Source organism: Electrona antarctica (assembly GCF_951216825.1).
Source record: "Electrona antarctica genome assembly, chromosome: 13".
In the NCBI taxonomy this organism is placed as follows: domain Eukaryota; kingdom Metazoa; phylum Chordata; class Actinopteri; order Myctophiformes; family Myctophidae; genus Electrona; species Electrona antarctica.
Window position 1 is genome coordinate 36956037 of NC_136794.1, and position 14055 is coordinate 36970091.

The 14055-nt window shown below is 43.3% G+C and overlaps 1 protein-coding gene across 1 annotated transcript; it reads right to left on the reverse strand.

Moving 5' to 3' along the window:
- Positions 1–2530: 2530 nt before the first annotated feature.
- Positions 2531–12193, reverse strand: LOC306935145 (receptor activity-modifying protein 1-like). The gene is made up of 4 exons (XM_079518044.1): positions 12031–12193; positions 9857–9913; positions 8243–8381; positions 2531–3031 (listed from the first exon to the last, which is right to left on the reverse strand). Exons 2-4 carry the CDS (start codon positions 9894–9896, stop codon positions 2779–2781), a joined length of 432 nt encoding a protein of 143 aa, XP_079374170.1. The 5' UTR covers positions 9897–9913; positions 12031–12193; the 3' UTR covers positions 2531–2778.
- Between the last annotated feature and the right edge of the window lie 1862 nt (positions 12194–14055).

Here is a 14055-nt window from a genome sequence, read left to right on the forward strand (position 1 = left end):
ACAAAGGGTCGAAAGGTCTTTGTTGTCTTAGAATACAAACGTAGAAGTGCGCTCGAGGCCAGACACGTGCAGTGGTGGAAAGCAACTTACACAAGTACTGTACTTAAGTACAATTTTGAGGTACTTTTTCTTTATTTTAGTATTTCCATTTTTGATACTTTATACTTCTACTCCACCACACGATCGGAGGCAAATATTGTACTTTTTACTCGACTACATTTATTTGTCAACATTAGTTACTAGTTACTTAGCAGATTAAGAGTATTGATGTAACACTTTGGCTATTTGGAAATAGCCGATCTACGAGTTTACAATAGAAGAGCTTGTAGATATGGGATATGGATAAGGGGAAAAATTGGACAATAAAGACAACTTTTTACCATGGAACTTTAAATACATTTTGATGTCAATCGTTTTGTACTTTTACTCAAGTAGCATTTTGAATACAGGACTTGTACTTGTACCAGAGTATCTCTGTCGTATTTCTACTTTGATTTATTTTCTTTTTTTACTCGAGTCAGAGTATCTCTTCCACCACTGCCCACGTGTCCCTGATATGAATTGTGGCGTCTACGTGCAGAGACCATAAGGCACGCCGGCAAGCAAAAACTAGGAGGCGTGCACTCAGAAAGAAAAATCATGTCAGTATTTAAAAGGGTCCAGGGACGGGGTGGTGTGTGTGTGTGTGTGTGCGTGTGTGTGCGTGCATGGGGGGGGGGGGGGGGGGGGGGGGGGTGAGGAGTGTGGTTATTATTTAAGATAATAAAAGGTATAGTGCACCCACTTTCTCCTGTCTGGGGTGCTAGACGGTGGGAAATATGCAAGATGAAAAGAAAAATACATTTTTTTTTCTTTTCGGTCAGAGCCTTGAATTGTCCTGGCACGTTGGCGCGGTCTGGGGTTCACGGCATTTCGTCGCCTAATACCACCATGCTAGCAGGTCAGACCACCCACCCAAAATCTTAGAGACCTGGCTCTTGTTATTCTTGAACCTCTCTTACCTCAACATTATTGGTATGAGTGGAGGCGTCTTTTTGGATCTTTTGGACGCCTTAATGACACGAAATATGTGTAATTATTGTAGTTTGATTGTAGAGCCCTCCCCCCTCCCCACCATGTTAAAACGAGTTGGAAAGTAGGAAAAAAAAATAGGTAGACAATCAGATATGTATGCAACTAGATCTCGTATTTATGCCTACGCTAGGTTTATTTGTTCGCGTATGTAGGATGTTTGCTATAGCACTGATAGACAGACCATAGAGAATGACGTACGTAGGATGTTTGCTATAGCACTGATATACAGACCATAGAGATAGGCGTATGTCTGTGGACACTGCAGGAAGAATACCAGTCCTGACTAGGTATAGCGAGAGGGTCGGTTTCTTTAGTTTTTTCGCTCTTTTGTCACAGGTTTACCATGCAGGTCCCGTTTTCCGCTAAGTGAAACACACTCCTGTGGGGAATGTTCGTAACAGAGTTCTGAACCCGTCTGTACAGCCAGCTTCTCATCACAACCACACCATTTCTCTCGACAAAGGGTGTCACTCCACTGCCACTGTCAACTGGGCTGATGTTACCCCGTGGGGCGATTATCTATTATTTCCGCTTAGCTATGGCGCTCTGAGGCTCTTTTCCACCAAAAGAACTTTGATTCTAGAACTGCATGGTTCCGTTCTAGATTCTTGGAACCTTGGTGCTTTCACGGAAACGGCGGCCATTTTTTGGTTCCAGTTCCGAACAAACTTTTATGATTCTGAACCAATTAATTGTCAGTGAAAACACTCTGAACTGGTTCAATATTAGGCGGGGGGGGAAATCACATCGGTTCAACATCAGTGGAAAAGGGGCCTCATTACAAATGGAACCAAATGGACCTGTACGGGTCCATTTGGTTCCATTTGTACACTCAGAGTTGAATTAACAATGAGGATTTCGTTTTTTACTGTGTATACACAGTCTACAACCCCACTTCTTGTCGAACTTCATCAGATTTTGAAGATGCTCATTTTCTGTTCATTTGACGAGAAATGATGAGATGATTTTAGTGTTAGCAATACTGAATGACACTTATGTTATGTGGAATGCATACTTGAATAGCTGGGCCTCACGGTGCCGCTATTGCTGTAAAGTTGCTTTCAGAGAACTGTAAAACTAAATTATTTTTTTTGTCCGAAATAAATATTTATTATGTGTTTCAAATACATTCTGGTGGCTTTCTTTTCTTTCAGATTGCAATGTGAACTGCAAGCATGTTATGCAGTGATCTGCGAAAAGGATATTTATTAGTGTTTAGTCTGCGGTGGGTCTGTTACAAAGTGTGGCAAAGACAATCAGGAAAATATTTGAAATTAAATATATTATATTCAGCATGCCTTTCTTTGACACTGTCCTAAAAGAGTGTGAGTGTGTGTGTGTGTGTGTGTGTGTGTGTGTGTGTGTGTGTGTGTGTGTGTGTGTGTGTGTGTGTGTGTGTGTGTGTGTGTGTGTGTGTGTGTGTGTGTGTGTTCTGATGATAACCTTTTTATGAACACGAATAATACAAAGAATATAATATATCCACAGAGCTATTAACAATAAAAGCATAATAATCTCTCCCAAAATAAATGATTATTATTTCTGGGTAAGTTACTTTTTTTCCCTTTAAATAATGTATGAAGGCAGCCATCATCACATTACAATGTTGCAGACTACATGATTACTGCAATATGCTATGCGCTATGAGTGCAATCATTTTTGGGGGCCCACAGGTTGGGGCCCACAGGTTGGGGAAAATGGCTGTTAGTTAGTGTCAGTTACGAGATGGTGCACGCACAGCGGCAGGAACAGAGTCACGATGATCCCCGGCGCTATGAGCAAGATGGCGGTGGTGAGCGGCGGGTCCTGGATCATCTGGCTGCCGCAGTGGAAGAAGTAGGTCTGGTGGACCTCCAGGAAGAAACCGTCCACCAGCGAGCCCTGCTTCCACCCGCGGCACGCTGTGGCTGTCAGGTTGGCGTACAGGTCCACGCAGTTCTTCAGCGCGTGGTAGTGGCTGAGGAGGGAAAGAACGCTGCGTGAGTGAGAGATGACTCGTCGTGGGTGTAGCTCTGGTCCATACTGCGTTAGAAGGAGTTCTCCTCTAACGTTATGGGATTTTTCGATTATTAATAAATAATAATGTGCTTTCGCAACTCAAAAAAACTAAAACAAAGACGGGTTTAAGATGTTGAAAGCCGCCCAGGCGGTGGCGTAACCGTCTGGGCACCCGACTGGTAATCCAGTCGCAGTGTGCCGCGGGTTCGACTCCCGAGCCCGACACGGCCTTTACTGCATGTCTTCCCCCATCTCTCTCCCGTTTCCTGTCAGCCTACTGTCTGTCCCTTCAAAAAACCAATAAAAGGCGTAAGCCGCAAAAAAATATCTTAAAAAAAAAAAAAAGAAAATGTTGAAAGCCTGCATTCCTTATTGGGAACACTTGGTCTGAAGTAATTTACGCATCCCCCATTCTGACTTCCCATATACTGTACGTGTTTAATATCACGTCGTATAATAACTGTGTTAGAAAAATAAACGAATGAGCCCGGCGTGTTTGACTCATAGTGATACTGTATGAACTATGAAGCATCAACTGGACAGCGACGCCACTGAATTAATTCAATTTTCAACAGAAGCAGACTGTATCAAATAAGAGTGCGACTATCGTAGACGACCTCCCTGACGATATCAATGGGACAATTTGTTTATTTTTGGACCACAATTCATATGTGATGATTCTAAGATGACCCAATGTTATTCTCCATGGAGAAATCATCATCCCCCGTGACCCAGGGGATGAACGAGTGACGTCAGGACTTTGTACTCTGAGGGATCAAAACCAGTAAGACATCCTGGGGGCGAGAAGCGAAAGGGTGAGGTCACATGCACGCATCCGCCTGGGTGACTCCACTTAATTTAGCTAACGTAGCCTAATAATTTGTTTCCCACCATAAACATTCAGAAAGAATGCGTTTCTTCACAAATGACTAATTGAAAAGCCAGGAACCATGTTGGGTTCACATTAATGTTTGTATAATTAAAGAGGAAAATTATACATTAGGTTTCTCAAAACAAGTGTTGCTGTGTGTGACTTCAAATAGCCCATTCAGAAAAATGTGTTGTGGTTTGATCAGTCATGAACACCTGTTGAGGTGTCTAGCTTACTTCCCCCGCAAGGAGGTTGACTCAGGAACAGTGGTGGAAAGTAACTAAGTACATTTACTCAAATACTGTACTTGAGTTCAATTTTGAGGTATTTATTATTTTTACTTTACTGGAGTAGACCTACTTCCAATTTTCAATAATCTTACTTCTACTGCCGCTACATGTCAACGACAATTATTGTACTTTTACTTCACTATAATTATTTGAAAACGTTTGTTTCAAAACCAATTCAGACGTATAAATTCTTTGGCAATTTGAAAATAGCTGAGCTATAATCTCACAAAGCGTTGCTTTGCTGCGACGTGTCATGAGCTTGTAGATCTGCTATGTTCAATGGATTTTGATATTTGAACACATTTTGAATACCGAACTTGTACTTGTAACAGACCATAGGGTATTGATATTTTATCATTTACTATCATTTACACACCCTTAGTTTACGCTTGAGTCATGATAACTACTTTTTATATTATGTGATGTATGCCATGCTTTTGTTATTTGTTTTTGTTATTGCCTAATGTAAATCGCTCTGGATTAAGAGCGTCTGCTAAATGCCTAAATTGTAAATTGTAATTGTAATGAAGCCTTAAAATTCAATGATATTTCTTTGTTTATGTCACATTCCTAAGCCAATAATGTGATGACAGGCAGAGTCTCCGGTAGGAGTCTCAACTGAGTCTCCTACTGAGCAGCCACCCAGTAATCAAATTATTGGCTTAAGAATGTAAAAATATAGTAATTGTCTGCTCTACTACTGTACTCTTTTTAGTAAGAAATGTACTTCTTCCATCACTGCTCAGGAAGGAATATTCACAGCTGTGGTTCTCAAACCTTTTCATGTCAATGTATTGGACTGACCATGGAACACATAAAGATGTGTTGTGCCAGGGGACACACATCCTCTCAAGGACCCCACTTTGAGAACCAATGATTTGCAGCAGCAGCGTGAGTACTGAGTAGTGGGGTGGGGTGTAATACCGTATCGGTCATGGGTCTTCAACAGGGGTCTGGGACCCCTAAGGGGGGACGCAAAATCTTTGTGTGATTGTAACCTTCTATTCTTTTACACTAACCACTTGAACCCTTGCATCCCTATTCTAAGAGAACAATTAGCCGAAAATAGATCTATTCGATAGATCTAGATCGGCTATTTTCGGCGAAGAGTTTCGGTATGGAGGGGAAAAAGAGCAGACCAAAGGTCAAGTAGTATTGAGGGTTTAAATGGTTAAAGGTCTGCTATAAATACACATTAACGTGAATCCAACATAATATAAAAGATAAGTCAACAAAAAACTAATCTTAAAACATTAATTTACACACTGATGATTGAGCTGTTGAAAAGGTTTTATCGGCAACATAATCTTATACAATATGACTGTAGTAAGGCGTCCCTACTTATCTCTCTCTCAGCTAAGGGGTCCTTTAAGTACAGTACTTGAGTAAATGTACTTAGTCACGTTCCGGTTCCACCACTGGCGTAGACCTTTTCTCAACATTGCCAGCAATGTTAGGAAGCCAACTATCTGTCGCCTGCAGTTCTGTGTGTAATTCAATATAGTGTATAACATGATACAGGTGTTGCCATTGACATATATTCTTCTGTTTCCGTTGTCAGACGACTGCAGCACGACTATAAAAAATGTGATTTGTTTGACGGTTGCATAATGCTAACAGCCAGAGGAACGACTGTGAGCGTGGGATAGCTGCGGGGACGACACTGGCTTCAGAAGGTAGGGTGGCGGCTGTCTGGGAAACCGGAAGGTTCCCGCTTTGTTCCCTGCAATGGCCCCACCTGGCTTTGTGGTGACGTGGTCTTGAGCAAGACACTGAACCCCTTACCGCATGCTCCCGATGAGCAGGTTGGTGCCTTGCATGGCTGCCTAATAATAGCAATGCAGACCATAAAATAAAAGCAAAAAAAGTCAAAATGTACTAAAGTTAAAGGACCACTTCACCACTTTTCAACATCTCTTCATATAATTGGTCCTCACTAATGTTCATGATAAAACACCACAATTTTGTCCTGCTCAGTCTGTGTCTCATAGGAGGGCTTTGGGCAGTTCGGACACCCGTCCACCAGTGACATCATCATTAGGCAGATTTTTTTTAAACAAGATTTGTTTTAAAATATATTTAGATTTTTATTATCGTGAGAACGATGGCTTCAACTTTTGCATTGCAACTTTTCAGGAAAAGAAAGTCTGCCGTTTCTATTAGCTTGGATTCACCATCGATGATGTCACTGGTGGACGGGTTTCTGAACTGCCCACAGCCTTCCTATGAGACACAGACTGAGTAGGAAAAAATGGTGGTATTTTATCATGAATATTAGTTAGGACCAATAAGAGAAGTTGAAAAGTGGTGAAGTGGTCCTTTAAGTAAGTCACAGAATCTTCACTACTATCGCACCCCGGACCGTTTATAATAAGAGCACCATTCGCTGCATGATCGCCGAAAGAAATCGGCTTGTAAATCCGTCCATGTGTTCAAAGGATAGAGCCGGTTGAAAATGCAATGGCGGTAGCAGCAAAAGTAGAACGATCCAGGAAGAGAAATATGAGGAAGAAAAACAAACTCTCACAAGGAAGTGGATGGAAGGGGATTTTTGCGGCCACACGTTGTCCTTGTGCCTCGCTTCACTGGAAGTTGAACGGTGGATCATAAGTTAGTCAAGAGCGCCATCTAGTGTAAAAAGCAAAAACAGCTAAAACTTGCCAACTTGTCCATGGCAGTGTGGGCCTCTCTGCTATAAAACTCATTTAACCCGTCCTTGGCAGGACTTCTTTTCTATCAATTACACACTCCATGAATCCTTGAATTCAGGGAGATTTTTTTTGTTTTTTGTTGCAATCCTAAGCAAATATTTTCATGACCGGCGGAGTCAATCGTCAAAGTCGGATAAATATTGTTTTTTGTGATGTTTTTGGTGAATTTCCCCAGTTCTACTTATTCCGCTCTTGCATTTATGACGGTCAGCTTAGCAGATAGCTAACATGATGAGAGCCCTTGACAAATAAAGACCCAGGAGACAGGAGTGTAGATAGGCCTTTTAGTTAAAGGAGCCAACATCGATTTTGTAAAACTGTGAACATAAAACATAAACAATAAACATACAACTAAATGCAATGCAACATTGCACCACAAGGTGTCATAGAAAATAAACTCTGCACTGGGGACAGAACACTACTACTATTGTTTCAGTGAGACGATGAACTGCCCATGCAGGCTCCCTCGTATTTAAAAAAAGACAACTAATAAATGTCACATGCACAACATGCACTGCCGTGCACTGCAGCAGAGCAAAGTGATTCCTCACATGTCAGAGTGTAACTCGCACTTAAGTGTGTTGATAGACACCCCCACCCTCACAAGCCATTGGCACTCCGTAGGACCCCGGGCCCACACAGTGTCAACAGTTATATATGGATTATTACAGCCATAATTAAAGAGCTACTCCACTGTAGGTAGCGCAGTGAGCGGTGAAGTCTGAGCAAACAAGCGATGTCTGGAAGCCCGAGCCCAGAAGCAACGCTGTTGAACTTTTTCATTACAAGATGACTAATTAGCCCAGGGCTTTGACTAACGCCAAGCTTAGCCGCGAGACAGGAAAAATGTCTGACTATCCCCATGACTAAAGGGTGTATATCTTCACTGAAACGGCTATAAAAAAAGATTTAAAAAAGAAGAAATACGGAGTACACCATGACACACAGCTCTCCCCCTGTGTTGCTGAGCTCAGGGATGGCTGTTGACTTGAGATGTGAGGGGAGGATGTGGACTGTAGACAGAAACAACACACGCACGCACGCACGCACGCACGCACGCACGCACGCACGCGCACTAGCACAGTCGCACACGCACCAGCACACGAGCAGTCACACACACACACACACACACACACACACACACACACACACACACACAAATGACAAAGATCCAGAAGCCAAATTGTGCTCGTATAGATGCTTTGTGGACCCCGCCTAGACCTAGAATTCTTAAAATGTATGAAGACAATAATAATATAGGGACGCCAGCAGCCAAAAGTGGTTATGTTTCTATTCACCTTTTGACGTCCGGCCAGGGGCAGCTGTCCTGGTAACCACTGCTCTCCATGCTCTTATTGAATTGTGGTAAACAGAAGCCACGGACAAAGCTCTCAAATGAGTCCTGGTCACATGTGGGGACAAGGGCCTCGGCCAGCCCTGGGGAGAAAAAAACAACACAAAATTGGGAAATTGCATAATGTAAGGAAATCGTTACTGTCGGGCAGAAACCTCTTATGTAAAAGAACTTTCTGTTCTTTTTTTTTGCGTACATTAACACCCTGGCCGACTTGATCACAGTACAGTGTCACACAAAAGCATCAAAAGCTCTAAACGTGGCGCAAATCAAGTCGATTTGTAGATTTGCTAACTTAGCTATTTATGAATTTCTGTGATTTCGACAGAGACGAAATACACTGGAGAACTCTTTTCTCAAGTTAAACCTAGGTCCACTTCAAAGTTATATTTCTAGTATGCAATTATCCCGGTACAACTTGCAGTGAAATGCTTGATAAAAAAACAATGGGCACATAAAGTAATATGCATGTTGGTTCCTTTACCCACAAACTGATGTCTGCTTGAACAAATGACAAAGCATTATGGTAAAGAGGAAGTGGAGCCATTATATTATTACAAGCCTCTTCCATTAGATGCCATTACTTAGAGACCATTTCCTGTTTTTATTACATCACATAAGAAGACAGGATGTTGTGCCAAGCACAGAGCTATCATTTGTAAGAGAATTGCCCTTTGCCAGTGGTGTCAAGTATTTACTCAAGTTCTTTACTTTACTTGATAATTTTGATGTAGGCTACTTGTTGTACTGGAGTACTTCCAATTTTCAATAACTAGACAGGTGTCCGGCTGTAGAGGAGTAAGAGGACTGAGTCGATAACGATGGAAGTTGGAGATCCATGCCCCACCCGGCTATGCAATACCCGTGTCAGAGTACCCGTTCCACCCGTGTCCCTTTTATGCCCATATACTGTATGGATATTTCTGTATCTGTCTCTCTGTGTCCCTTAATTCTTATATGGAGTTCTGTGTCAGGCATGCCCAAATATGTAGTGTTGTGATGTCAGAACAGGCCAGCTCCATATGGAGCATGGGCAGAGCCCAGGCAGAGGCCTTTTGTGGCATTTCCGGTTGTCCAGAACCAGCACAAAAGCCTCATTTGGCATGCTTGACAAAGAACTCCATATGGGCATAAAAGGGACACATACATAATAACTGCATTTCTGGATGTCCAGAACCAGCACAAAAGCCTCTGCCCGGGTTCTGGACCTGATCACTCCTATGTCTCCAAATATGAATCTGACCTGTTCTGACATCACAACACAGGCACCGCTCTAGTATAATAATAAAGAAATTGCCGTAAAATTTGGAAAAAAAGACGGATTTAGCATGTTCGAGTGACCCCCCTCCCCGTCAAAAAAGATCTAAAACCGCTATAAACGAAAGAAAGCAGCAAATGAAAAAAGAGAACACTCATCTTTTACTTCCTCTAATAACAACGTAAAACATGAAAGGTCCTTAAAGTATTAAATTCCCTAAAATTCTTCCATAACTGCCCTTTGTAGCCACAAAACAATAATAATAATAATAATAATGAAATGAATAAACATTTTGCCTACCTGCCCAGATCAAGATGAATGACACCATGTTGGTAGCCATGACAACTTGTTTACCAGCTGTCAAGACAAAAAGAATGTAAACATGCATTAAAAATCATGACCTTAATAAATCAGCTGCCACCGACATGCTGCTTCTCACATGTCATGATAGTGTAGAACTAGAAAGGGGCGCTACGTGGCGTGCAAATCTGCACCAGGAGATAGACCTCCCTGCGTGGCACGTGATGACATTGTTTTAGTGTTGTGTGTAACTCTTTGTCATTAATGTCTTGCAGAGCCAGACTGGGAACACAAACCAGGTCGGGAATATGATGACGAAACCGGAAATCAAGCCATCCTCTGGGCTGCTAGGGCTTCTGGGAAAATGAGCCCAATGCAAGTGAACGAGGGGTTTGTTTGGACTACAACATGCTGTGGAGGCGATTCTTGTCTCGCATTGTAATGGCGGCCTGTTTTTCTCTTCAACAACAAGCCATCAGACTATTTTTCGCCGGATTTTTGTCGAACAAAGCTGCAAATACTTTGTATGCTCCAAAGGTAATAAGACAATCTAGGCAGCGTAAAATATTGGATTAAATAGTGGGGAACGCGGGTTACGCAGTAGAACTGTTAATTGCTTAAGTAAGCCCTGCCGAGCCACGAGGCCAGAGCCTATCTCGTTTCTGTAACGTGAGGCAGCTGGCAGCTTGATGTACAGTACAAGTACATCCCTCAGACATGATGCTATACTATGTCACTCACAATCCAACCCTTGATGCTGAGTGCCAAGCAGGGAGGCACTCAATTGGGTCCCATTTTTATAGTCTTTAGTATATGACTGGCCACTGGGGATTAAATCCCGACGTCCCAGCCTCAGGGCGGACACTCTAACCACAATGCCACTGAGCTGGAAATTAGGCAATTACACGTGATATGCAAAAGGCAGACTAAGTGTTCGTCTGCCCCCCTGTCTGCCCCCCTGTTATTGAGCAATATTTTGAACATGTTAATTAGCCTGCATATTAATGAAAGTGATACAGGTGTAGCTTACTTGACATACATGCTTACTTGACATACATGCCTTGAAGACATGCATGCAGTAAATTATATCCTACAGTGATGTCAGGACTAGTGAATATATCTTCCCTCAGCATGAATTAAAATACAGTACAGTTTAATCTAATCAACATTTGCACAACACAGTGTACAACAGAGATCAGTGAGGTTTAAAGAGATCTGTGGGAGTAGGTTATATATTTGAGAGATGTCTGCTGTCAGACCCAGGCACAAAGAAATGGCACAGGATCCACTAGTAGTCCATCAAATCCTGAAAACGTTTTGTTTTGTATTCATTGAAACGAGCCTCTCTCTCTCTCTCTCTCTCTCTCTCTCTCTCTCTCTCTCTCTCTCTCTCTCTCTCTCTCTCTCTCTCCCGTGCGTGCGTGCGTGTGTGTGTCCTACACATATGGTGTTGTTGTTAGTAGGAATAAACACAGAAGCACCCAGGAGGAAGTGGACTAAAAAGGGGAGGAGCCAAACCAAGTTCCTGTTTCTACACAAAAAAGAAGGTAGAGGCAAAAAAACGTTTTCCCTTGTTATTTATACCGAATGGGTTCCCAGATTGCTTTAAATCAAACAGAACCAAACAGTACAACTCATATTTATACTTTCATTTCCACCCTAACATGCATGAATGACAGTTCACATTTTAATCAGCGTCCAAGGAGCAACATGCACCACGGAAACTATATATGAAAAAAAGAGTTGATGACCACCTGCTTCCTGCAACATTCCCACAAATTAATGAATTTATCTCCTGGGAGGGAGTCACTGAAAACAGATGTTGAGAAGGAATGCAGAGAGATGGTTTGTGTGAGGCTTCCCTTATAAAGAGACAGACGTGCGATCTCTCTCCGCTTGCGCAAAACAGTCGTTCTGTAAATGGCATGGAATCCTCATTTGGCCAGTCAGTTACTGCACAGGTATGCGTGGAGAATCCAACGACGGAGCGAGGAAGCACGAAACACGACGCATTGTTTCATCTCGTCCGCATGGCGTTGCGGGGGGACATGTGAAAAGGTTGTGACTGTGGCAGACGGATGGCCTCGACAGATTGCACAGTACAGTAGCCGCAACCTCGCACAGACGGGGTCAAAAGATCAATTACAATATACATATCTCATCATGACACATACCTTGGGAATCTGTTGTCTCTTGTATTTGAATCTTTGTTTCTCCTTAGGTTCCTCTGGGGTGAAAAACAACAACAACAACCATTCAATGGACCCTTCGGCGCTAAAGAGATGTTTCGAACTGGGAGTGTATCAGTCGACTAACGGACAAGCCGGAGCCACTCTCCGTGAGAAGCCCCCCCCCCCCCCCCCCCCTCGAGTGATGCGTTCTGAGGTCTTATCACTGCAAATGGGAGTACTAACTAACTTACGCAACGCAGAATCCGTGGACAGGCTGCTTCCTTTCCCAGGCTGAGCCTCGGCCGTTCCCATGTTGCTGCCCTAAACAGATGACCCCCCCCCACACACACACACACACACACACACACACACACACACACACACACACACACACACACACACACACACACACAGTCACACACACACACACACACACACACACACACACACAGTCACACACACACACACACAGTCACACACACACACACACACACACACACACACACACACACACACACACACACACAGTCACACACAGTCACACACACACACACACACACACAGTCACACACTCACACTCACACTCACACACACACCCACACACAGTCACACAGTCACACACACACACACACACACACACACACACACACACACACACACACACACACACACACACACACACACACACACACACACACACACACACACACACACACTCACACACACTCACTCACTCACACACACATGCGCACACACGCATGCAACTTCCCAGTGAACCAAGAGGCCCCTCCAAACAAGGCCAGTGCTTGTCTGGGAGTTGAAGAAGGGACTAAGAGAGGGAGACAAAATTCAATTGTACGTTTTAGTACGTTACAGTACATTAGAATTGATTATAGTGGATGTGGCCAGGCAGCCACCAGCCAAAAGCAGCAACTATTAATCTGCCCCACCTGCAGTTTTTGGGAGATAAGCAGCGCATCACCTGGTGCCAGCCTCAGGTCACAGGTGGAGCCATTAGTCACTCACTGTGTGCTGCCATGATGGTCCCTATAGGGGCTGCAGGGACAGTAATTTAACCTGTCGCCTTAATCCAAAATTCGAGCAAGTCATTAATAAAGCATGCATATACTTTTTTATTATCAAATACCGAAAATAGCAGCTCTAAACTCCCAACATACATGTTTTGGTGGTTAAAGTCTTGTAGTATGCTTTGTGTCGTACACTTGTAGCTTGTTGTGTATCTGCTATTTTCACGCCAGTCATTCGTTACTCTGAATCGAGGCAAACGTTTGTAATAATCGTGTTATCGCCCAGCCCTAACTGTATAGTCTCAGGCCTCCTCTGTGCTCTCTCTCTGTAATTGCGTTATGCTACATATCGGATTTGCTCCCACAGAGCTGCGGTTGGACCCCTCAGGCGCCGGGTGAAGACCACGGATGTTTGATGAAGCCCTCGTTTAGGTCCACACAGAGGGTGTTTTAAATAATTACGTTTTAAAACGTCTTCATTAATAGTCACCTGCAGTTTTTGGGAGATATAAGCAGCATCACCTGGTGCCAGTGGCAGGTCACAGGTGGAGCCATTAGTCACTCACTGTGTGCTGCCATGATGGTCCCTATAGGGGCTGCAGGGACAGTAATTGTACACTCCATTTGTACACTCTCAGAGTTACACACCCGTACGGTGCCATTTGGACCCACCTCAAAAACACTTTATAAGACCCACTGGTGTACCAGAGTGTTTCCAGTGGGCCAACATGCACAATAGCTGCACCCTGACTCTGTTTGACCAGAATGGAACACAGCCTTCATTAGTATCATCGGAAACACAATTAAGGAAGTCAGAAGGGACCTGGAAGTAGGAGTTATTCTGTGTGCATATGCCCCTATTAGGAGATTGATGGAGATCCGCCAGATGTAGTATAGGTAGCCCTAGTGTGATAGTGTGCAGCCCTGTTCTATTACAAGCCTAACAAGCCTAACGGCTTTCTTGTGACTCTATCCTTTTGAAATGTATTTTTCAATAAAG

Bases quoted from the DNA above. Each gene is read 5' to 3' on its own strand.
- LOC306935145 (XM_079518044.1), bottom strand. From the start codon at position 9,896: ATGGCTACCAACATGGTGTCATTCATCTTGATCTGGGCAG. The intron at 8,382-9,856 runs GTAGGCAAAATG...TTTTCTCCCCAG, and splicing joins ATTCATCTTGATCTGGGCAG to GGCTGGCCGAGGCCCTTGTC. The intron at 3,032-8,242 runs GTGAATAGAAAC...TTCCCTCCTCAG, and splicing joins CCCTGGCCGGACGTCAAAAG to CCACTACCACGCGCTGAAGA.